The 24,285-nt window shown below is 40.2% G+C and overlaps 1 protein-coding gene across 2 annotated transcripts; it reads left to right on the top strand.

Moving 5' to 3' along the window:
* Positions 1 to 3,320: 3,320 nt before the first annotated feature.
* On the top strand, positions 3,321 to 23,136 carry LOC127358261 (neuronal pentraxin-1-like). Of its 2 annotated transcripts, none has more exons than XM_051391242.1 (6): positions 3,321 to 3,381; positions 12,041 to 13,244; positions 16,476 to 17,274; positions 18,017 to 18,270; positions 19,984 to 20,163; positions 20,879 to 23,136. In XM_051391242.1, the coding sequence occupies exons 2-6, from the start codon at positions 12,501 to 12,503 to the stop codon at positions 21,086 to 21,088; spliced, it is 2,187 nt and encodes a 728-aa protein (XP_051247202.1). In that variant the 5' UTR covers positions 3,321 to 3,381; positions 12,041 to 12,500; the 3' UTR covers positions 21,089 to 23,136. The 2 variants fall into 2 exon arrangements, with proteins under 2 accessions (XP_051247202.1, XP_051247203.1); XM_051391243.1 differs by having other exon boundaries at positions 16,479 to 17,274.
* Positions 23,137 to 24,285: the final 1,149 nt, after the last annotated feature.

A 24,285-nucleotide genomic window follows, 5' to 3' on the forward strand; every position in this document is an offset into this window, starting at 1 on the left:
TCACAAACACACATGTGACATTTATCAGTTTATTAAGAAAGTGCAGGGTTGAGTTGACATTTTCACACACATGTACATAGCTGGGGTAAATACTAGTCAGAAGAAGAGCTACGGGATTCTGTTTGCAGAGCTAGACAATGAGTTCTGCCTTGTGCACAATTAGGTCAAAATATTTCCAAAATGGACTCGCACAGTTTTTTGCCTGAAGGCTTGTTCACCAAGCAAAACAGGATGGATTTAATCCACAATAAAATATTATTTATAAGGATAAAACTGCAAGCAGGAGTTTACCCTAATGCAGTGGGCAGAGAGATGCTTTTCCCTCATCATGAGAAATTAATAAGCGTGGAAAATTTTAATTTTAAAACCTAATTTAAAAGTTGTATCCATGTTCTTTCTGGACCCCAGCTTAAAAGCTTTGTAACGTTTAAAGCCTTTTGTGATGGAAATTTGTGGTGGAATTGGGGTTAATAAGTGTCTTGTCCAAGAAAGATAGAGACTTAATTCATTTTTCAAATACTTTTCTATGGTTTTTACATGGGAGTTTAAAGGACCAGTGTGTAACATTTAGGAGGATATATTAGCAGAAATGGAATATAATATTCATAGGTATGTTTCATTAGTGTATGATCACTTAAAAATATGAATCATTGATTTAGAATGAGCAGTTTTTATCTACAGGAGGAACAGCTTCTCTTTTATTGAGTCTGCCATGTTGAACCCTTACGTTTGCACAGTAGCCCAGAATGGACAAACCAATCACTGGCTCTAGATAGGATGGCAAGCAGTATTCAGTTGGTTAGAATCTGCTACTTCACCACTAGATGCCATTAGATCTTCATAATATCTGGTAAAATCAGATGATTTCCCATGTATGTTTGAGTCAGTTCTGATGTTAATGATGATGCATCAAGATATTTCCAGACCTTACAATAAAGTTTAAATTCAGTATCAAACTCAATATTCCAGTGTTTTTATGAACAGTCAAAAGTAAATTGCAGGTGATGGAGAGAGAAGAGGGAACAATGGTTTCCTTCTACAACCAATATAGACATACAGGGAGAAATCCATCAGGGAGGTGCAAACGCAGAAAGCTTTTTCTACACCCACAAGCAGTTGCAGAAAATAGACCACAATGCAGTGCAGACACAAGACCTGTTTTTGGGTAGCTTTCAATTTTTTTTCTAGACTGAAACTCACTTAACTTTCACACTTTTGTTCTTACTATCACTACCACTCTCCACCTACACTTACAACCCACAACTGAATACAACACATGAACTGTAAGGCCTGTTCTGTAGGGGTTGCTACAAGGGAATTGTACGAAATCACCAGTGGTGCACAGCAGCTATAGACATATATATATATAGTAGTTTTATATTAGTTTTTACCTAACATTAACATATTAGCACTGTATCAGCTTCTTTGTCAGAGCTTGTGATCACTGCTCAGCAGTCTGTTTCTGCCTGAACCTGTCTTCCTATGCCCTTTGGGTATAAACTGAAGTATGTTGGATAAGAGTTGTGCTGAGACTGTCCTTCCAAGAAGAAAGGAAGCTTCAGTTGTTGCACATCACAAAACAAATTATTTTTTATTTTTTATACGATTATTCTCAACAGTTTTGTAAAGCACGCAGACATTTCTCCCTGCTATTAGATGTGTCAGAAAATGCTCCTTTATGTTCTAAAGGACCAGGACAAACAACTTATTTATTTTGGACAACTTATTGGTTGTACAATATGTTTTAAAGTTCATGCTGGTCTTCCTCTGGCTTTGTCTGTGTGTTCTCAAAGTTCAGAAAAAGTCCCAGAGTTCTCGTTTAGAATGTGAACCAGTTTCGGTCAGTGCCTGATTCTGGTTTTCTGCCTGTTCCTGTTTCACCACCAGGGCCGAAACCTGTACACAGCCACCCGGAGCAAACCTGTTAGCTTTTCATGAACCCATGTCTCTTTTACCTGAACAGGTCTATCCTACCAGTCCCACCTGTCTCCTATGCCATGACCATCTCTACCAATCATCTGGGGGTTTCTCGTGGCTTGAATAGTGGCGAGAAAGGCCACTTACAAATCTACATCCCTTACATTAAGGGCAGGTCTTATGTTACACGATGGTCTCCCCCCATCCCTCTCTGTAATGGAACAAACTGAAGATATAGGGAATCACTTTGTAACACAGAGAGAGCTTCAGTCCTCAGTCTGGCTTGCGAGTCTCGTGATGGCAGTAAAAAAATGGCAGTTGGACCCTCCTGTCGTGTACCCACAGTGGTCAGCATGCAGCTACCTGTTTTTTCCCCTCAGACAGGCCTGTCCTGGACTGTGTCTAATATATAACTGTCACAACATCCAAGGGTGGATTTTCTTTTTTAAATCTTAGAAAAATCTCCACAGTACCACAGAGGACATTTAGACTAATTACAGATAAGCTGCACTGCTTATCTCCTATTTTGATGGGTCTACAGTCTTGTTACACATTAAAGCAGTCTAATAACTGGAGGCTTTCTCTGTCATCTTAATGAATATTCTCATACAATCTCAATTTATTTCGCCTGATTGGAGATCATTACATTCCTGAAGAACTGACAAAAACACCAACAGCCTCACTCCGATCACATCTTTGGCTTCTTGTGTACTCTGATTGCATCATTAGTAGGTCTGTGTACCAGCCAATCAGGTATGTGGGACGTTTCCAGTCTGAATCTTCTGCCATGACAAGGGCAGGTTCCACCTCCTGTGTAGCACTTAAAATTGCATATGTTGTTGGGCGTGGTTAAGATTCATGGGGGGCGGGTTAAGGCTAGAGACTCAACCTAATCTTCAATTAAAAGGAATTCAGATGCCAAGTGATTGGAGAGAATTCAAATACAGTTTGACCCAGCTCTGGGATTTCAAAGCAAGTGCTTACAGTCAGTTTAAGACATTGAAATGTGTTTACAGAGTAAAAACAAATGGTTTAAAAAGCACAAAAGAGGATGAAACAATTTGCAAGATTAGTATTTTTTGTCAGTTTACTAGCGTCAGGTATGGTAGCTTGACAATGAATAAAACTGAAGGTGGCCTTTTTGCTTATTTTGCAAAGCAGGCATTTTCAGCCATGAAACAAATCAATGGCAGAGTAAAGAATAAATTGTTGTTGTAGTACAGACATTCAGGTTTGCATTATAACATATTCACAAGTCCATCTTAAAAGTGAGAAAACCTGAAACAAAATGACAGCTATCAACTGGTCTGATTGAACATACAGTAGAGGGGTGTGTGTATGTGAGAGAAGAGAGAGAGAGAGAGAGAGAGAGAGTTAAAATTATCCACCTAAAGCCAATCCTCCTCAAGCTGATCAGTGTGCCGAATGGACTAACCAGCTTCAGGACTTCAAACTTGCAGGCAGGTAAGAAAACTTTTGTTTCTTTTTCACAAAACTAAATCTAACTAAACTAAACTAAAGGATATAAATCCTTTGTAATTAATTTACCAAGAACTGAACAATCTTCTCGTTTGAGCTACTCGATCAAGTTTTGCTAGAGCACAAAGTTAGAGCTGAACATCTCAGGTAGTTTGTTTCCAGTGATGCAGATGATGTAAATACTGCTCCTACAGACTCAAAGAGATGCTAATCTTATATTTGTTCAAATTATCTACAGTTTTCAGGCAAACTTGCGAGTACATGTTGTGGTTATGTAATGCACATAAGGATTTTCTCAAGGAGCCAGAATTGACAGTCGACCATAAGCTCCAAGCTTATGTGATAAACATACACACTCCATGTATAGCACAGAAGTAACGATAGCAGTAATGTCTGCCAAAAATATATCTGAACTCACTCTTGAACAAAAAACTACCTTCAAAATCCATTTATTTACTGGCTAAACTTTGGCCCTCAAGAAAACCTTTGAGAAAACAGACTCAACTGAAGTTCAGGCACACTGTCTGTTTTTGGTAAAACCTTGCGTGCATTTTGGTGATAAAACTAAAAGGCCCATCACTTCAATAACTGCGTCTCTTCTCAGTCGATAATGGGTTGCAGGTTAGGCTAAAGACACATCCTGAACTTAGCAGAATCACGTTGCTTGCATGAGCGTTGCAGGGTCGGGATAAGAAGTTGTGCTGAGATAAACTGAGTTAAAGTCTTTATGGTTAAAATACTTGAACTTGAATCTTCAAATACCAGTTTACTTATACTGTACATGTGCTCATTATCATTTACCTGTTTGATGTTTAGAGACAAAAGGAGAATTACTGAGGTAAAACCTTTTAAAGAATTCATTAGCTTTGACTTTGACAGGCAGTATCAGTAAAAGCAGCACATATGTGACTCAATATGATTCAATTAAACTCTTTTTGTGTTTGTTTGTGTGCTGGTTGGAGTTCCCAGACAGGTGCATTTTCTTTTTTTTAGTGCCAATATTTTGTGGCAAAATCCCTGTCTAAAAGATTTAGCAAATACTGTTTGTTGTCTGGACACAACAATATATTTCTCTTGTTTACGTCTAACAACCCTCCCCCCTCCGACCCCACCAACATGTCCCTGCATGTGCCACACCTTCAACCTCGTCTAATATTCAGTGCTGTTTTGATGAGCTTTACATCACGTGCGGCTTAGATCTGTGTTTGACACCTCGTCTTTAGCCTTCATGAAATCGCCTTATGTGTTTGAACAGCTGGAGTTCACACACATAATTACACCCTTCTAAATCACATTTAAATTCTACGAGCAAAGACACTCAGTTATGCGGTATCTGTATTTTTTGGGGGTATTCTAATATTTGTTGAACATGTTGAGTTGGTCTTATAGTTGATATTGTATCAGTTTGTCAAAGGAACTGTTGTGGTTCATAAATTGCTGTTTTAATTAAAATTTTACAACCAACTTGGTTTTTAACATCAGCAGTATATGCGTCATACACCATAGGGGCGTCTTTTGTTGTTGTGGCCGCTGAATCTTTTCCAGTTCCCTTTGTGTGTACCTCACTGAGACTTTGGCCCGGTTGGTGCAGTGCTGATGAGGCCACGTGCAGCCCTGAGACCTTGGTTTGACTCTTCTTCATTAGTCGCAGCGAGGCCAGAGACAGCTTACAGGAGCCAAACAAAATGTGAGGAGATCCATCAGCCATCAGATCAGAAATCCACTTCCTGACAAGCGTGACGCCAGCTCTCACTAAATCACTCACAGCCAAGAATTAAGATAAATGATGGTATTATTTTAAAGATTGAACAGTGATTGAAATCCTTGGGTGATAGGTATATAGTCCACCTTTACAGACAGGATCCTGGAAATCAAATATGCCTAGTATTGGAAAATTTCATCAGTTCATTCAGTATGAGCAGAAGATAGGAGATCCAGTCTGTAAAAGTGTAAGTTCAAACCTTTTGTCTTTGGCATCAGTTGTTTTTAAGGATGAGTAAAATCTGTGTGATAAAGTATCTCAGTTGCACTGGACAGTCCAGACCTTTTGTGAGAAACCTGAGCTCCCTACAGTGTAGCTCTTGCACTAAGCCAGTGTATTGTCACATTAGTCGGTTAGTGTTTTCACTCTCTCCACTTGAGCCTGAGAGCTTTCCACGGCATCACAAGTATTCCCAGACGGCCTGGCAACGGTGACCCCAGGCAGGGGAGTCTCTGATGAAGCTGTCCCAGTGTCAACTCAGGGAGAGTTTCTACCTCAGGGTGAAGGGAGGGCACTGACCTCATCCAAAAGAGCAGCAGGGGTTACCCTGAGTTCACTTAGGCCCAAGTTCACTCAGGTTTTTTGTCCTCTTAAAGGACCAGTTTGTAGGACTTAGTGGCATGTAGTGGTGAAGCAGAATGCAACTGCTTGAATACAGCTCAACCTTCAGTGTGTAGGAGAAACTCGTGAAAAACACGAAAGGCCACATCAAGAGTCAGTGTTTGGTTTGTTTGTTCTGGGCTACTGTAGAAACATGGTGGTTCAACATGGCGGACTCCAAAAGAGGACCTCCCTCCCTAGATAAAACCAGCTCATTCTTAGGTAAAGAAAACACAACAATTCTTATTTTCAGGTGATTATACACTAATGAAAACATACCTATGAACATTATAATCAATTCCTGACAATAGATCCTCCTCAATGTTACACACTGGACCTTTAATGTTGCTGTGGGAAACTTAAATCCTAACCGTCTTCATGATTACTTGACTTTCTAATTCCTTTTCAATTGGCTATCTAATAACATTTTGTAAAATAAGCTTAAACTTGATGATGCATAATCCAAATCATAAACATGAACAATTGGAAACTCTACTATATTTTGTTTTTTTCACATTAAAAGGTTTGGTAATGGTAATGTCTGCACAATAATCCACTTGTGGCTGATGTTATGGTTACAGTTGGAGCTCGTTTCATGTAACTTAAGTAAGTCATGGATGGATGCTACAAAAGGAGAGGAGAAATTTGAGCATTTACTATTACAGTTAGACAATGTGTTGCCACCAGGCTCTGTTGCTTTTGTAGACAGTCTGTTCAGGGTAATGGATGCAGTTGAGTGAGATGAAGGAGTACACTTTTGTGAAAATTACAAAAGACTAAATTACGGACATCAAAATGCTCTAAAATAAAAAAGTACAAAGGTGCAGTAAAGCCACTCAGCGCATGTGGCACTTAGCGGCTCCACGGTAGAAGGCTGTCGACCCGAGCGGCTCTGAACTGTAATTACATGTAGCTGTGTGAATGTGAGGCGGGATTGGGTTCAAAAAGGGAATCGGTAACTCGTCTTTAGCCCTCTTCAGTTGATTTTAATTGTGGTTGTTTTATGGTGAAATATAGATAGAGCTTTGTTTTTTATCCACAGTATTAGTGTGTGAGTGGGCATATTTGCATCCAGTTTGTTTTTGTTTATAAGAAGCTGTTGTTGCCCGACTTGATATTATTCATCGGCTGGTTATACGCTCTTAGCAGAGATATGTTACCCTATTATTTGCAGGGTCAACAATCAGTTTAAAGCCGACTTAGACTTGATATAGTGATCTGTGGGAAAAAGAACATTTTATTAATGGATTTGCTTCGGTGCCAAAACACTGTTAAAGAAACAAATAGTAGAAAAAGTATTGATAGTTATATTTATCTGGTTCGGGTTAAACCAAGGATTTACTAGGAGCATTTTAGTCATATTTACCAAGTTATCACATAGGTTGGAGGATGACAACAAGATAGATGGTGTCAAAGTTACAAAGCAGTAGTATTACACCAAGATAAACTGCTGTGACATTATCTTGGATCACAATGTTGGGTCTATTGTTAGAAAATCATTAAAGCCAATGAAACAGAACTCTGTCACATTAAAAAATGATGGAAATGTATTTTAGCTTTGCTATATTGCAGAGAAGTAGAGGACACGTATGCAAAACTGGACCTTTCAAACCGAGACATAAATCAGCACAGTAAATTGGCACATATGGAGTTTTTAAATTAGGTCATATTTCATCACCCTCCTGACTTTGATTGACTGCATGGGCCCAGTGGTAATTACAGTTAAAAGGTGATAGGTGGACACTTTTTTTCCATATGGACAAAGGTTTGTACAATGATATGACATTTCCAATGTAGTATGAGTGCACTTTGAGTGTCCTGTAACAGAAAAGTCCAAATAAAAGAAACAACAATCAGTCCTCACAATGAAAACTACAGTTCCTACCTAGCAAAAAGTAGGCACAACTAAAGGTCCTTACAGCTAAACATTTTCTTAAGTAACTAAACATTCTCATAACTAATTTCACAAAAAAGTTCCACACAAAGAAATGTTCACACAATGTCCTAACAACCAAAAGTTCTTAAAGAGAAAAGCCCTTGCAAAAAGACCTTGTAACAAAAAGTCTTTTAAATAAAAGATCCTCATAACTAAAAGTTCCCACAATGAAAACTTTTCACAACATCCTCATAACTAACTAACTAACTAACTAACTAACTAATTTATTTCTCCCAAATAAATGTCCTCACAACAAAAATCTTTCATGGCAAAAATACCCTTCAGTTTAAAGTCAGTAAATTCTCACAACTAACACACCTATACATTCTTACAGTCTTTTCTTAATTAAAAGTTTGCACAATTGAAGTTCCTTGTAATTTCAAGCCCTCGTGAGGAAAAAGTTTCCAAATTGAAGATCCTCACAGTTCAATGAGTTCATAACTAAAAGTCCTACAGAAATAGAAAAAGGTATTTATGAGTGTTAATAACTGAACCCCTTTATTCTCTCAAAAAATATTAAAGTGTTAACTAAGTGAACACATTACTGTGAAGAAAATGGCTCAGACTTTGTCAGATTTAACAAAGGCTTCAGCACTTACATAGCTTGTTTATAACGAGAAAGCCAGATGGTAGCTTTTTATCAGGATGTACTGACAGATATAAATACTGCTGAAAGGACATTAAAGACCTAAACAACCACACTTTTTTTTGAAAGACTTGCCCATGAATGCACTCTGATGCATTTTGTTTTGCATAACTCACTGAAAAGAAAGTTTTAATAATGGAAATCATCAGTACATAAGTATACTTTCAAAAATGGTTTATGCTAATAGAGTCTTTACCATAAGGCTGTTATAGTGTTTCTTATTACTTTAAGTGAAATTTTGATTTAATTTAGAGCAGTCAGTTATTGCCTAGATAAAATCCCCCTGATAATGTGCAGTAGTGACGAAACACCTACTGCCCCAGCAATCCTCAAAGTGTCAATTGGCTTTTTTCGTGTCACGTTCAGACGGACACGACTCACCTCCACACCGAGTTTACCGTCCAGCTGGAGCACCATACAGGGAGGGAGGGAGGGATGACTCGCGTGATGTGTTGCGTGAGGCAAAGAGGTGAGCTCAGGGCCCACACAGGAAGAGGAGGAGCGTCTTTAAGCTGCAAGGAGAGTAACGCCACCGGTGGGACGTATACCTAATGAACTTTAATAACTGTGCAAGGGGCTGGGAGTGAGAAGCTAAACATGCTCATGCACAAATACTGTATATACACGATAACATGGGTATACTTTCACAAACTCGAGGCAAGCAAGCTGAGGTTTTTATAAACCATAAAGTTTACTGACATTTTCAGAGCTTTTTATAGAATGCGTCATACTTCCAAATCATAATAGTTTGACAAATATGAACTCTTTGGGGTCTAGTCAGTGCTTTTCATCTCCAAATGATGAGTGAAGAATCTCATCTTTAACACTGGAAAACATTACTTATAGTAATATATACATACATGAACAGATCATCAAACATAATGCAATTATAAGTTAAATGTAATACAAATTTAAAGGAAAACTGCAAACCTCCCATGAAAATATGTGATTCATAGTTGCTGTTGATTGCCTCATAATGATCACTGGATGCACGTCGCGCACACGTTCTTCTTCTGCAGTGACACGTGTGACAACAATGGCTTGACTTTGTGGGTGGGGGATCAAGTTCCTATGGCGGTGCTGCGACCCTGCAGCCAATCCCTCGTTAAATAGCAATAAATCCAACCAATCCTATTAATCTGTCACCCTTGAGAGGAGGAGGAGAGGCAGGGAGACGTGTTCCTGTGGCCTGCCCTGCTTCCGCCGAGGAGCTGCTGTACTGTGCCTTCAAGGGCCACTGCGAGCCTTGCTTGGTTGTTCTGGCCACTGAAAATGGAAAATTACACAAAGAAAAGAGTATAAATTATGACAAGAGAAAAAGAAATATATATATTTTTTTTCTTCATCTAAATAAAAAATGAGAGAAAATGAGAGAAAACAACATACAGGGGGACATTGGACATACTGTATTTGCCACATTTAATTTTTTTTTGCTAAATTACATCTCGTACAGGTAAACCAGAAAATATAAAAATTTGAAATATTTTGCATGTCAGAACGATTAATTGTATAACCCCTGTATTTTAACATATAGTTCATTTAAATCATAAAGAAACATTTAAACTGGATAGAAATAGTTTGTAAAGGACAAGGTATACAGCTGCTTATCATAGAAACACTCATCATTGTCCTTGGTAATGCTGTATATGAAGAGATGCTCTTAGGGCTCATGTGCGATGCCTCGTGCCTCAGTGAAGTATCATGTCTCCTAAATCTCCTCTAATGTTGTCTTTAAGTATCAGACAGCAGGGCTCACTGTCAGATTAAGGTCCTCATCTGCTGGCTGCATGCACCTCTGAACGCCTCATTAAACTGCACTCAGTGTACTGACTTTGTTGTGAGATAGGAAATGCTTAAGGAATCAGTACTGATACACCTGGCAGCATTTGACACCAAGCTGTAAAAGTTTTAGCATCCCATGATGATCGAAATTATGTGGGCAACATTTTTGGCATTAAAATTGAAAATGCTAATAATATGGCTGTCAGCCAAATGTACAGAAATAGCTCTTCTGACAGTGGAAGTATTCTATATGTTTATCCCTCCATCCAGGGCATTGTTTCATTACATTTGATTATAATAGTGATTGGATTATGTTTATACATAAGACATAACCATTATAAATTATTTACGTGTGTTGTCTTTGAAAATAAATCTCGAACAGAAAGCAACAAGTTGTCACACCTAGATGAGAAAATAAGTAATTTAATTAACCAGAAATAATATATACATACAGAAATATAATAATACCACATAACCCCCCATAAAATCTAAACTTTTTGTATTCTTTCTGACAAGATATAACATTTAGATTAGATACATTTAGACGTGCTTATAGGCAGATTTTGATGCTGTTGTCAGAATAGCTCTTTTCCCTTGTTGTTTCCAGTCTTTATGCTAAGCTAACCAGTTGTTGGCCTCAGCTTCACATTTAACATACACATACAGATGTCAGAGACGGTTTCAATCTTTTCATCTAATTCTCGGCAAGAAAACAAATAAGTATATTTCTCAAAGTTTCAACTACTTTAACACTGAACATAAACCTCTGAAGTTTGACACTGTCTGCACATATAAGCAATGATGCCACAGAAAGTGCCTGAGAGACTCAGTGGTTTGTACTTAGTGGGTGCTCTGGGTGTTTGAACTAGTGATAGGTGGAGATAAGAGGCTTAGAGTGAACAGCATCCTGTGTGTTCTGAAACTTCTTCTTGGCTTTGCATCTCGCTCTCTGGCTGACCCTACAAGCATGTGGAAGACTCGACTTATGCTGTGACAAAGATGGAATGTTTTTGGACTAGTTTTTTCCAACAGGAAACATTTAAATAGATCACTTTAATTAAATCTTACAGTCTGACTTTGCCATGCTGTCCGAGGGTGGACGAGTTCTGACACTGATTCATGAGGCCCTGGTGTGAGTGACTAGGCTGCACAGGCCCACCCATGTTTCAAATGAAAACCAGCTTTCATTATGTGAATTGCTGGGCTGTGGTTTTGGGGCAGATTAATTGGCTGTAATCTTATTACACTGTGGCTCGCTACAGTCTTGACGACCCCCCACTGGCCTCCCCCTGAGCGCTGTCTACCTGCCTGCTGGCGTCACTGTAGTCGGCTCAGTACAGACAGGAAGTGCTGACAGACTGAAGGGGCGATTTGATAATTGGAGATGAATTGTTTATGATGTAGATCACCTTCCACTTACGCATTCTCTCCCCGTTATCTATCTAAACATATTCATATCTATCTATACAACCAGTATACTAGTATACATCTATTTATACGCATGTTTATTTCCCTTAATTCAGTTGTGACCCAGATTCCCTTTATTTAAATCTCACTCTGTCCACTCCTTCAATCCTATAAAGGACCAGTGTGCAGGATTTGTTGCAGATTGCAACCTTTTAAGAACAGCTCAGTCTTCCAAGTGTGTAAGAGAAACTATGTAGCCACATTTTGACAATGATTTATCAAACGTGTTCTCTAGTTGTTGGTTTTTTTTGTTCTAATTGGTTGAAATGTAAATCATGTATGCTTCAAACTTGAAATTACACTCAATAACATCAGTGATTTTAAAACAGTCAGAAAATATTCCAGTTAGTCATTTATTTTCTATTATATCTCAGGTTTTCTTGACTTGTTTTCTTCATATCTTGTTTTTTCTTTTTCTTTTTCCTTTCTCTGCACTCTGATGGGTGGTTAGAAGCCGAAGTTAAAGGGAATACTCTTGGCTGTCAAACACAGGAGGTCGTTGGAGCCAAGAGGAATCACCTGGCTGGCGGGGGCCCAACACCTCTTCCCAGAGACAGCAGAAGGACCTATCAGGATATATCAGCCCAGCTCTCACAGCTTGTTAACTTGCCATGGAGCCAAGAAGCCTTGCGTGATACCACAGGGTTGTCTTTAAGGCAAACAGCTAAGGAGTTTGGCAGGACCCTTTGTGTGCTTTTGGAATACTGCCCTGGAGTTTGTGCTATTTGTCCTCTAAAAGGGATTTATGCTGTCTGGGAGGAGATTTTATCTGCGATTTCATTGCTGACATGCTTTGCCCCAACACCTTTCAATTCAACGCATATGACCTCCATTCATGGTGTGCGTCACAACAAAGCTAAGACCTGGGAAAACTGTCATCTGTCAAGGAATAACTTTGACGCAGGCCAAATATGGCCAGAGACGTAAGTCCTCTGAGCCTCATGCCTTCGTCTGCAAGGCATCAGCAATGGGTTGGAGCCTCTCTGGGCTTCGTCCCCCCCTTTGTTCCCCTACGTTCTCTAATTTTTTACTACTTCCTGTCATGTGCAGCAGCAGCAGGCAGTTTGCCCGGCATAGAACATGACTATGGAATTAGCCCCAAATTTGTTTGCACTCCAATTCCCCCAGAAGCTGACCCCAGTTGTTATTCTCCACCCAGTGTGCCCCATGGACCAAGCACTAATGGCCACACTAACGGCCACAATGGCAGTAATCGGCGAGCAATGATGTCCGACGAGGCCAAAGCCACAATCTTGCACCTGCGTGAGAGCCTTGTGAGGCAAAAGGAGACCATCCTGGACCAGCGGGAGACCATCAGAGAGCTGACCGCCAAGCTCACCTTGTGCGAGGGCTTCGGTGGTCACCATAGTGTTGGTCACCATGACAACCACCATGAAAATCATCACGACAACCATCACGATACCCATCATGATAACAACCATGATGATCACCACGGGCAGCACAGCAGCCACCATACACCATCACACCACGGGCCTTCGACGTATCACAGCAACGATCACCACTACTCCCACGGCAGCCACAGGTCGGATCCCCACCACAGGAAGGGCTCGTCATATGGAAAACACAGCTCCTTCTCCCCTGAACAGACAGGCAAAACACTGCAGACACTGAAGGAGAGGCTGGAGAACTTGCAGGTGAGTGCAAAAATCTGCAATGCACACTCAGATAAAAGGCATTATTTGTGCCACCAGTACAGTACAGTACAGTTAAGTACTAAAGAAGACTAGTAGCTTTGAATTCAAACTTTAATGGTGAATATAATAAAACATAGTATAAGCAAAAAAAAGTAAGTGGATCAAATTAAAATAACTAATAAATAAGCCCCAGGGATGTTTACTGACACACATGGTAGGGAAGAACAAGGTAAAATAAGCTACTTTGTTTAGTTTGAAACCACAATGGGGAGAATAAATGTGTTTTTTACAAAGGTACTGTGTATTAAAAAGCTAGTTTCTGAATGTAGACAGTCCCATCCACATCATCAAATTCAACTTCCTGAAGCTGTCAAACCAAAAGTCATATTGTGTGTAGTCAGTTGTGCGAAATAGTGTAATGTTCAGAGCCCGCTAATGGAGAATGTGCTTTTAGAAACGAAATTGGAGGAACAATACCAAGATTTGCACTAGATGTACTCCCTGCACCTCACAGTTTTGAATGTCAGTACATGGCACGGCTGAGAAACAATACAGCTGCATGTGATCATTTCATATCTCTTCTGCTTTGTTATTCCTTTGGTGACCAGCTTCTTGCTCCAATATTGAGAGTTGAAGCTCCACATTGCTTGTACAGGTCGACCTGCACCATTGACTTTCTGCCTTTTATCTGCAGGCATTGCAAAACATGGTGGAAATAACAGTCAAATAAAAATTACATCTTCCAGCCCCAGGGAAATTAACTCAAAAGCAGTAGATGCATTTTGGGATGTTTATTCTGAATGGTTAAAAGCAAGAGTTTTATTCTCCATGGCCGAGCTGGAGTTTACTATTCAAGGCTAATACACAGGACACTTTGTATTGTAGTTGTGTGACAGCTGAAAAAGGGCCCAGAGAGACTTTACATAAGAAAACAAAAGTCTGAAGCGAGGTAATGCTTATTTCTAACTGATTCAACTTATGATGTAGACTAAACTATCCAAAGAAGGCAAAGGGTTAACACATTTCTATTAACATTATTTCACTGTCATGAGATTCTGGTCTTTCTCGAGTTCAGGGATCTGTACTGATTCCTACAGAAGCTGTTATATTTTTTAAGAATTAAGAATTAATCCAAGAGTTTCTTGTCTTCGCTATACTAAAACGCTGTAGGGCTCGTAGGACACAGCACTGTCTCCTATCTAAATATATTCATAAGGCTGTAACTAAAGCTCTGATGTCTCAGGTGAAAAGGGTAAAAATTCCTCAAGAGTTATACTTTCTGCACCATACAAACAGTTTGAAATGCTTAGTAATGTGTCTGCAGAGAAGGATTGAACAGTCTGCAGGGAGGCAGAGGCCTATCAAAGGTTCGACTTAATTGGGGTCGTATTTTGTGCCATTAAAGGTCACAAGCTCAACCGCCGAATCAGCTGCCGGTGATTTCTGCTGCCAAAAATACTGTAAGATGGGTGTGTTTCATGAGGAAGTAATCCATAGGTTACTGTTTATGTTCACTACATTAAAAGGCCATTTTTTGGTTAATAATACATATTTTTTATTTCAAGTAGGTTCTTCTGGAACAACAATTTTCAGTAAGATTTCAAAGTTGGAGGAGATTAAGAACCAATGGTCACCCAGCAGCTGTTTGTCTGTTGTCTCTGAGCCATCGGACACTAATGTCCCCTCAGAGCTGTTCCGGTTCTCAATCCCTGGATATCGGTAGCCAAGCCCAAACTTGAACAGAAAGCTGCTCTAAGTTGCTTAGCCCTCACCGCTGACCTCAAACATCCCCTGTGTCAAACAATCACATGATGGGGTGAGAAGAATTAAGCCTAGAGCAGGACGGTAGTGTGACGGAAGAAGAGGGAGGGTACCAGCCTCTCTGGTCATCAGATCATAATATTGTTATTTGTAAATTCCTTCAGTGTTTATTCATCCTGGTTGATCGCATTAAGATTAAGGATCTGTTTTCCCAGGGGAACTAGGCCAAGTATGTCAACTTTGTATCACAAGCCAAAAAGGTTGAGAACCACTGATCCAGACATCTAAAAAAAAACTTTAAAGTATTAATTAAGTGCTCCCTGGGAACTTTTGGAACTGTTGTTGTTGCTTTCCTAGAATTTTTTCCAATTGTAGAAATATGCGATAGTATGTAATGTATTCTCTAAAATGTGTTCCAGCACCTAAAACATGTGCACTACATGTGGTTCTGCTGTCTCACTTATGTTACATCATTTAATGATGCTGGTGTCACATTGCGAGACTAAAACCCTGCTGCCCGCTGGCCTGTGAAAGCCTTATTATCAGTGCAGGTGGTCTCAGGCCATGCTCGGGAAAGTGTTGCCAGAAATCCCCTTCAATCTTACTCGAAGGTGTGAGACAAAACAGAAGCAGAGCCAGGATTTACCTTCCATCACTCCCTCCTCTAACAGGATGTCTATGCCACCAGCCTCTGGCCATGCGCCTAAGAGCGCTAGCCAGCCTCACCTCCAATTAGCTTTATCCTCCCTGACGAGGCTATTAATCGTGGCATGCGCTGGCAGGGAACAAAGCCGGATTTGAAGGCGAGGATGAGCAACGGAGAGAAAGGAGGAGGACTGAACTTAAAGGGAGGGGCCAAAACTATCCCCCTGCAACTTTAAATGTCACACCACAGTTCTTTTTTATTCGCTGCACATCATTGAATTTACTGCAATTTGTTGTGATTTTCTAAAAGCTTAGAGTTTGACAGTTCTCGAGGTCTGAAAGTTCATTCTTAACCTTGGAAAGTCTCAATTTCATCTCATGGTCCACTTACTAGCCTTTTCTGTATCCCACATCTTCAACAGCTCAAGTTTGCTCAGTTGTCATGTGACTTTGGATTTCTTGTCCATGTTGGCTTAAATGTAAAGAATGATGTTGTGCCCCTGCTCACAAGTCCTTCCTGCAGTTTGATTCCAACCCTGTGCTGCATGTTATCCTCTCTCTCTCTCTCTCTCTCTCTCTCTCTCTCTCTCCATTTTTTTGTTACTCTCCAGCTGCTCTAAACCTAGCAATGTATCTATGTGTACAGGGGTCTGTCCACTCAGTGCTTCCTTTTATTTAATATTTTCATCTACAACTTGATAATGATAAAGGTTTACACTTCTAAAGCCATTATTTGACTCATTGTATAATATTCAAGTGTTAACTGAATCCTACATTGCCTCCACTGTGTGAACTCTGGAAGCTTGACCGATCTGTATGTCTCAGCAGGCCAGGAATTCCTCCAGCTCCTACTCCAGCTCCCTGAGGGAACTCCTCCAGCGGAAGATCACCGCTCTGGAGGAACAGCTGCACAGCTACTACAGAGATCACCATGACTACGGTCACCATAACGACCACCATGATGATCACCATGACGATCACCATGACGACCACCACGACGACCACACCAATGACCACCGTGGTACCGGTCACCGTGACGACCACCACGATGATCACCGTGGTACCGGTCACCGTGACGACCACCACGATGACCACCGTGGTACCGGTCACCGTGACGACCACCACGATGACCACCGTGGTACCGGTCACCGTGACGACCACCACGACAGCCATCGTAACAACCACCACGGTAGCCACAGGTACAACCTTCGCAATGGTCACCACAATCGCCATCACGACTACCACTATGACTCGTACCACAGCCGGCATCATGGTAACTATGGCAACCATCGCAGCATCCACCATGATGACCACCATGATGACCATCATGATGATCACCACGATGACCAGCATGATGACCTACATGGTCGTCACGATGATCACAGTGGCGGCGATCACCACGGTGATCACTACGACTATCACCACGGACCAGGACACTACGATGACCATCACGATGATCATCATGATAATCACCATGGCAACGACCACCATGACGACCACCACGGTAACGATCATCCACCACAGCGGCTGCCTTTCAGCAGCAAAGAGACAAGTCTGCGGGGCACAGGGCACAACAAGCTGGAAACAGTGCTCAGTCAAATTCACCACGGCAACAGTGACCACGGTACACACAGTTTTGTCATAAAAAGGTTTTTCTGAATGCGATTTGTATCTGTTGAGGACACCAGTGGCTTATTTCTGTGACTTGAATGTAATCATAAATGGAAAATTCTTCTATGAAAAAGCTAAGAAGCAAAAACTGGATTCAACTCACAAATTCAAAATGACTCACTCAAAAAGACTCAAGAAAAAAGAGTAATAAATTAAATTAAATGGAGGCCATTGTCTTCATTCATTCATCATTTGATCATAAATTACATTTCTGCAGTCCCAATAGATCACACTTAAATTGCTTTAATTTGATTATTTTACATGTAATAATTCATTCTGATTATATCCTGTGATCATTTTACTGCTGGGCTGCATTTAAAAGTCTTTTTTTTTTTGTCAGGGAATCTTTACTAATCTTTACCTTTGAACTTATAAACAGACAAAAAGACATACAGGAAGAAATTAGGTTCTCATGTCAATGTCCACAAGAGTAAAAGTCAAAATACATATAACAGTTAGCTCAACAGTATATAAACAGCTACAAAATGTTGTTGTATTAGCTACTATGGCTGTGAGTATTTGCTTAGTCACAGATCTGACAAACTGGTGGACGTAACAATGTCAGACAAACTGCTTTAGAACTTGTAGAAACCATTAGCGGCTGCAACTAGCAACATGAGGTTCAACTGAAACTGCTGGTGTTAAAACAGTATGTACTTATACATATCAATGACCAAAATCTATATCGTCACCAGGAAACCAGAAGCTAAAGCTGAAGAGTCCCAACGCATTCCTGCTCGACTTCCCGATGAGAACCAACTACATGTACGCCCGGATGAAGCGGTCAGTGGTCAATGAGATCTTTGCCCTGACAATCTGCCTGTGGCTGAAGGCAGGAGCAGGTCCTGGCCTCGGTACTCCCTTCTCCTACGCCATACCTGGACAAGCCAATGAGCTGGTGCTTATTGAATGGGGCAGCAACCCCATGGAGCTGCTGATCAACGACAAGGTAAAAGAAATGCAGTAAAAAGTGACATACAGAGACAAGGGCCAGAAAATGTTGACAAACCCAGATTTAGACACTAAAACTCTTTATTTAAGCTGTTAAACATTTAATTGTTAAAGTTGACTGTAGCTGTTCTTTGTGCCCCTGCTGATTCTGGTACAGAAAACACTGGTACTGCTGTATGTTAAAGGATTAAAGACTTAAGACTGTCTATGAAGTTCTTATAGAGGAATTTTCCAGTCAAAAAGCTGCGTCTCTGAGCTGTAGGAGACCAGAGGATCTCTATCACCTCAACAGTGGAGGTCAGAGTTACAAGGAGAGGACAGTGACGTCAGATTCAGGAGCACAATATTAACACAGAGCCATGTTGTGCTCCCAGTCACAGTTTAGTCAGATGAAGTTGTCAGTCGCCTGACAGTTGCTTCTTTTCAGGAGTGTCAACGCTCATTTATGCAGCAACTGTATAAGAGTTAGCTACAACAGCCACAGTATTACCATGTGGAGACCATGATTGGCCAACTTGGTCTTCTTGTGTTTCGGATTATATCGGACTGTGTATGTGCATCAGAGGGGCCGTTTACACCAAAATCAAAAATATGAATTTACTTACCTGTAGTGTCATTTATCCATCTAGACTGTTCTGCTGTGAGTTGCCAGGTTTTGGAGATATTGACAGTACAGATGTCTGCAATGGAACCAGATGGCACTCGGCTCGTGGTACCATCTGGTTGGAATGACAGTTCATGATTCAATGAGACGTTGACTTGTACACAGAATCCTAACATACAAATGTTACAAACCGTTAATCTTAATCTTTCATTCTCTGAAAAGCTGATTCCCTTTTCCCATAAACGGAAGACAGATGTTTGTCTTTTTCCCTTCCTTGCCCCAGTACTGTGAGCAAAAGAGCTCAACAAACAAATTAACAAATCAATTAATCTGATTATCGTAATTGATTGGCCTAATTGTCTGCAGGAGTGACATTACCACAAGGGATAAACTGTCATGTTTGTTTTGCTTCTAGTCACACACTTGGAAGTCATCAAACTGATCAATGACACAGTTAAATGATCTTCAGAATGCAGATTAATCTCAGTCTTTAATTAACCTCATAGAGTTTATAAGGATGAATCGAGTGGCGATTCTCATATTGTACTAATCAACTCTCTCATTAGCAAGCACTTGTGTGTTAAGTTGTCTATCATCCAGGAGAGATTATTCATGGTAATGTGTTTTCACAGTGTTAGAATGACATTTGGGAAAGAAGGTACAGTGTTTTTGCTTTTATTTTCTTGATAAAACAAAGAAAAGGCTTTATTTCTGTCTGGATGCTTGTATACAATTAAAGGTGGGAAATCAGAGATCAGGAAGTCTGCACTGTTGTTGTTACTCCTCCAACATTTCTTAAGTCGTAAGGTCAGGTCAGGCCTCACTTATGCCATTAACTTATCACAGGCTGAATCTTTATTTTAAATGAACTTGAAAGAAAGATATCCACAACCTGGAAAAAGTGTAAAAAGTTGAACTTTGTGAACAGAATTATTTTTCGCAGTCATAAATTAATCCTCAATTTTCTTCAGATAAATAATGAAATTTGGATCAAAACTTTACCCTCAAATAATGGTGGTTAAACTAGAACAGCGGTTCCCAGTATGGGGTCGTGGCATTCCTTGTCCTCACTATTCATGGTATGTCTGTCTCCATCTGTGTGTTTAGGCGGTGACATTACCCATAACCATGACAGATGGGAAGTGGCATCACGTGTGCGTGACGTGGTCGACTCGAGATGGTATATGGGAGGCCTACCAGGACGGGGTGAAGAAAGGCTCAGGGCAAAACCTGTCATCCTGGCAACCCATCAAACCAGGAGGGACCTTCATCCTGGGCCAGGAGCAGGTAAGACTTACCTTATGCTTTCTGACAAAGCTTAAAAGTGCAACAAATGCAGGTGAACACACGTTATTGGGCACATTGTCAGACAGTAATTCCTATTTGCACTATTACATGTCCTGAAATCTCATAAAATGTCATCCAAGTCTGGGACCTCCCATTACAAGAAGTTCTGGACCACTAAGAGGTTATGGTAAAAATAGTATGCTTGCTCACACATTACATTAGCCCAGTAACCCTAATAATTACGATTCTGCACCTCACAATTTAGTAGGGATGGCTCGATTCTGATGCCACAACCTTGAGTATTATGCCAATAGTGATACCAAGCCTATACCTATGAGCTAATGGCTCATATGAGTTTACATCCGATCCAGTGATTTTGCCTGGTATCAGACCAATACTAATGCTGAGTATGGTATCAGAACATCTCTTTAATTTGCTAAAGTTCATTGCCAATCTATGAGGTAATGTGTCCTTTATTTAGCAAGGCAGAAAGTAAGGGTATGGGGTCGAGAAGGTGGGTGGTGACTTACATGCAAGATCACCAAAATTTCTCATCACAGAAATCCAATAAATGTTTTCCTTTTTACTACTGGAACGTGAACCATGAGCTTTTCATCTCAACCTAGACAATGTTGTTCTCGTCAGTGACCTCTATGTTCAGATTCAGTCCATCCAGCATTTTTGATATTGACCTGTTCTTCACTGATCCTAACAGGACACGATGGGAGGCCGCTTCGATGTCACTCAGTCCTTCATGGGAGAGTTGTCTGATCTCCAGTTCTGGTCCAGAGTCCTGACTCCCACTGAGATCTACAGCCAGGCCACCTGCGGAGGCCACCTCATTGGTGATGTCATGTCCTGGTCGGAGGAGTCAGTGGAGCTCCACGGAGGGCTCACTGAGTTCCCATTTGAGCCCTGCCACTAAGGACTGACGTCATAAGCCCCTCACCCAGAGCTGTATCATCATCACCCCCACATTTCTGATTGCATAGCCATGTCAAGAATAGCTGGAGAGTGGGAAAATGTTATTTTGTCATGGATCAAAGTTGGGGAAATGATTTATTTCATTGCCTGCTCTGGTTTTTCATCATATCGGTCTGCAGAAGTTTAATAACACAAGCTCAGCCATGGGCAACAGACGGAGCAAGGAGTTTCTTTTGCTTTTGCTATGTATTTTTGCCATTCCTGTTCGATCTTTTTGCCTTCTCCACCTACACCCTCACTTCTTCGCTCTGGCGCTCTTAGCAGGACGGCTTTCAAGTCTCTAAAGAGCGCAGGGCTTTGGATTTACCGGCTGTGTGGTCATGACTACGGCTGCTCTGAGAGATCTTACACACATAATAGGATTTCAATCCATCGGAACAGGTTCAGAGGTTGCTTGTTGCCATTAGCTTGCCTGCACTAGGTTGTATTGTTTGGTATGTGAGCAAATAAACATTACAGGAGGTGAAAGAGTGGCTGAAAGGCACAGGATCGCTTACAAATAAAGCCACATGGAGACCTGAACCGTGATGATTTATAAATGTTGCTAAAGTACTGAAAATCGAATATCTGCTAGTGGTTTTGTGGAGACAAAGGAGTAATCCTGCCGCAAGACATTTTTTAAAATGCAGAGAGATATTTTGGCAGACTGTTTTATACTAGTATTTCATATTGAAAAATCTACAACAGGCTTTTTTGTAGAAAGAAAACAAAAAAAGTGTAATCCACGTGTTCTCCATAACTCTGAAGTGTGATGTTTTAAATTTAAATTTTTGTATGTGGATTCATTTCTCTGTTCAAAAGTCAAACGGTTGCTCAGTGTCAGACATGACATGTCACGGCCACGAACCACCTGACTGCATCAGTACAGTGTTAAAGGTCTATCAGCATGTCACAGCGGTAATGCTGATGTCTCCTCAGCAAACCGGTGGCTTACAGCAGGATTTACCTGTGGACAACTGATCTGATCCTGCCTATTTCTGACCAGCTCAAACCACATGGCAGAGTCAGACACACAGACACACACACATACACACGCACACACACACACACACACACACACACACACACACACACACACACACACACACTTGCACATGCTCAGTTGGATATAAAGAAATGAAAAGAGACATTGTTGATCCCATGCTGTTTGTAGATGCACCTTCATGTTTTTATAACAAAAGAGGTTTTTGTACATGTGAATTATATCAGATCAGTCTGTTTTAATTATTAAGAACATTTATTATGGCATTTCTCATATTGTAAATAACTGAATAAGTACATAGCACTTTCTCAACCACTCTTAACCCTGCATTTGTTTGTAAAGCACATATTTTGGAGGAAACTGTTTAATATGTGTTTATTTTAACCCTGTGTAATCTGAGTTAAACTCAGATTACATCCTGCGTTGAACTTTCTTTATTGATAGGAAAGAGGGGTATCTGTTGTTGCCATGGTGATAGAATCTCTCAGCATCAGGACCACATCATCCCGACAGTGTCGCACTACGGCTGTAAATATCTGCAGAATGTTTCTTCGACTGTAATGCCAAGACAAGCAGCACTTTGAAACCATGCTCCCGTTCTCTCTTATGATAGTGGGCCAAATGCATGTGACATGTCTTTCATATGTTTCTCCTGTCTTTGTTACATAGACTTCAGTTCATACACCTCCTCCTACTACCGAATTGTGTAGTTTGTAAGCTGAATGTTGATGTAAAACATATAAAAATATGATATACAACTTTATGCATAAAGACTTGCTTATTCTCGCCTTTGGTGTACATTTTAATGTTTATTAGGTTTTTTGTTATGTTTATCCTCATCCTTGTGTCTTTGGCTGTAAATATTTAAAGTATTACATTGTGTTCAGTCTACAGTCCCTCCCTCATGTGTAAGCCAAAACTATAAGCTGAATTGTAAAACTTGAAAGAAGAAGAAAATGGACTGTAAACGCTGTCAAATATTTGTAAATATGTCAGGATTTTGAATAAAACTATTAAAAATATTTTATGAAGTCAAACTGGACTACAAACTAATTTAATTTTGCCCTGCACAATATTGTAGAATGCACATGTTGTATTGTTTTTGTGATTTATTTCAAATAGCAATTCAGCAGTAGAGCTCCAATGGAAGTGTGTGAAGTAACACACTGATCTGTATCTTTTTACTGAGCATCCAAACAAACAAATGCTCCCAAATTAAATGACCAAACATGCCCCCTCTTGAACAACACAGTAGAATAATCGTTATGGTAACAATAAAAGTAAATCATGGTTGCTTAGGGCATGATTGTAATCATGCTTTTAAAAAAGCACTATAACATTGTTACCTGACTTCCTCCTTTGCTCCCAACATAATTACTACGGCCACTAGAGGCCTTTGTCACCTAAATGCATGCCAATAGGATTCTGAAATGACTGATGCTGTCGTTCTTCAGTCTCAAACAAAGAGTGACCAGAGAGGATTTACACTGTTTTAATATAAAGGACTACAGAAGATAATCAACAATGTTATCTGATGCGGAATATTTAACTTACAATCAAATGCTCTATTCCACATTATACAAAATGCAGGCATACATTGTTACCTGTGACTCCCATGTGTGCTGATGCACAATATGAATACCATGCAGGAAAGGTGGAACCCGCCAGTAGGATGGAAGTGTTATGATTGAAAAATGAAAGCCATAAATAGTATCAAAAATGAGGCGTGATATCTTAAAGACTCTGAATTTAAGAACAGAAAGAGCTACTTCAAAAAAATCTAAATTAAAAACAGCAGATAAAGCCAAAGCTAAAGACACTCATCCTGGACAAAAGAAGAATATCCAGACATATGTCAACTATAGTAAACACTGGATTAACATTTGGGAAAAGCAGGTGCCCCAGTTAATGGCTAATCCTGATATAAGTACGTGGAGGCCGCTATGTGGTGCAGCATTTGGGTCCAAGACAAATTTCCCTATGGAGACAATAAAGTATATTGTATCGTATTTGTATAGTATCATATCGTATCGTTTTGTATGATCGGACCATGATTCAAAATCCAAATAAAGTGCAGCTCAAGTATAGGTATACTTTAGGTGTGAACATTCCTGTATTACATTGATGACTTACAGTATTTATCGACAGCAATTTAA

This window comes from Dicentrarchus labrax, unplaced genomic scaffold, assembly GCF_905237075.1.
Source record: "Dicentrarchus labrax unplaced genomic scaffold, dlabrax2021, whole genome shotgun sequence".
Classification (NCBI taxonomy): Eukaryota; Metazoa; Chordata; class Actinopteri; family Moronidae; genus Dicentrarchus; species Dicentrarchus labrax.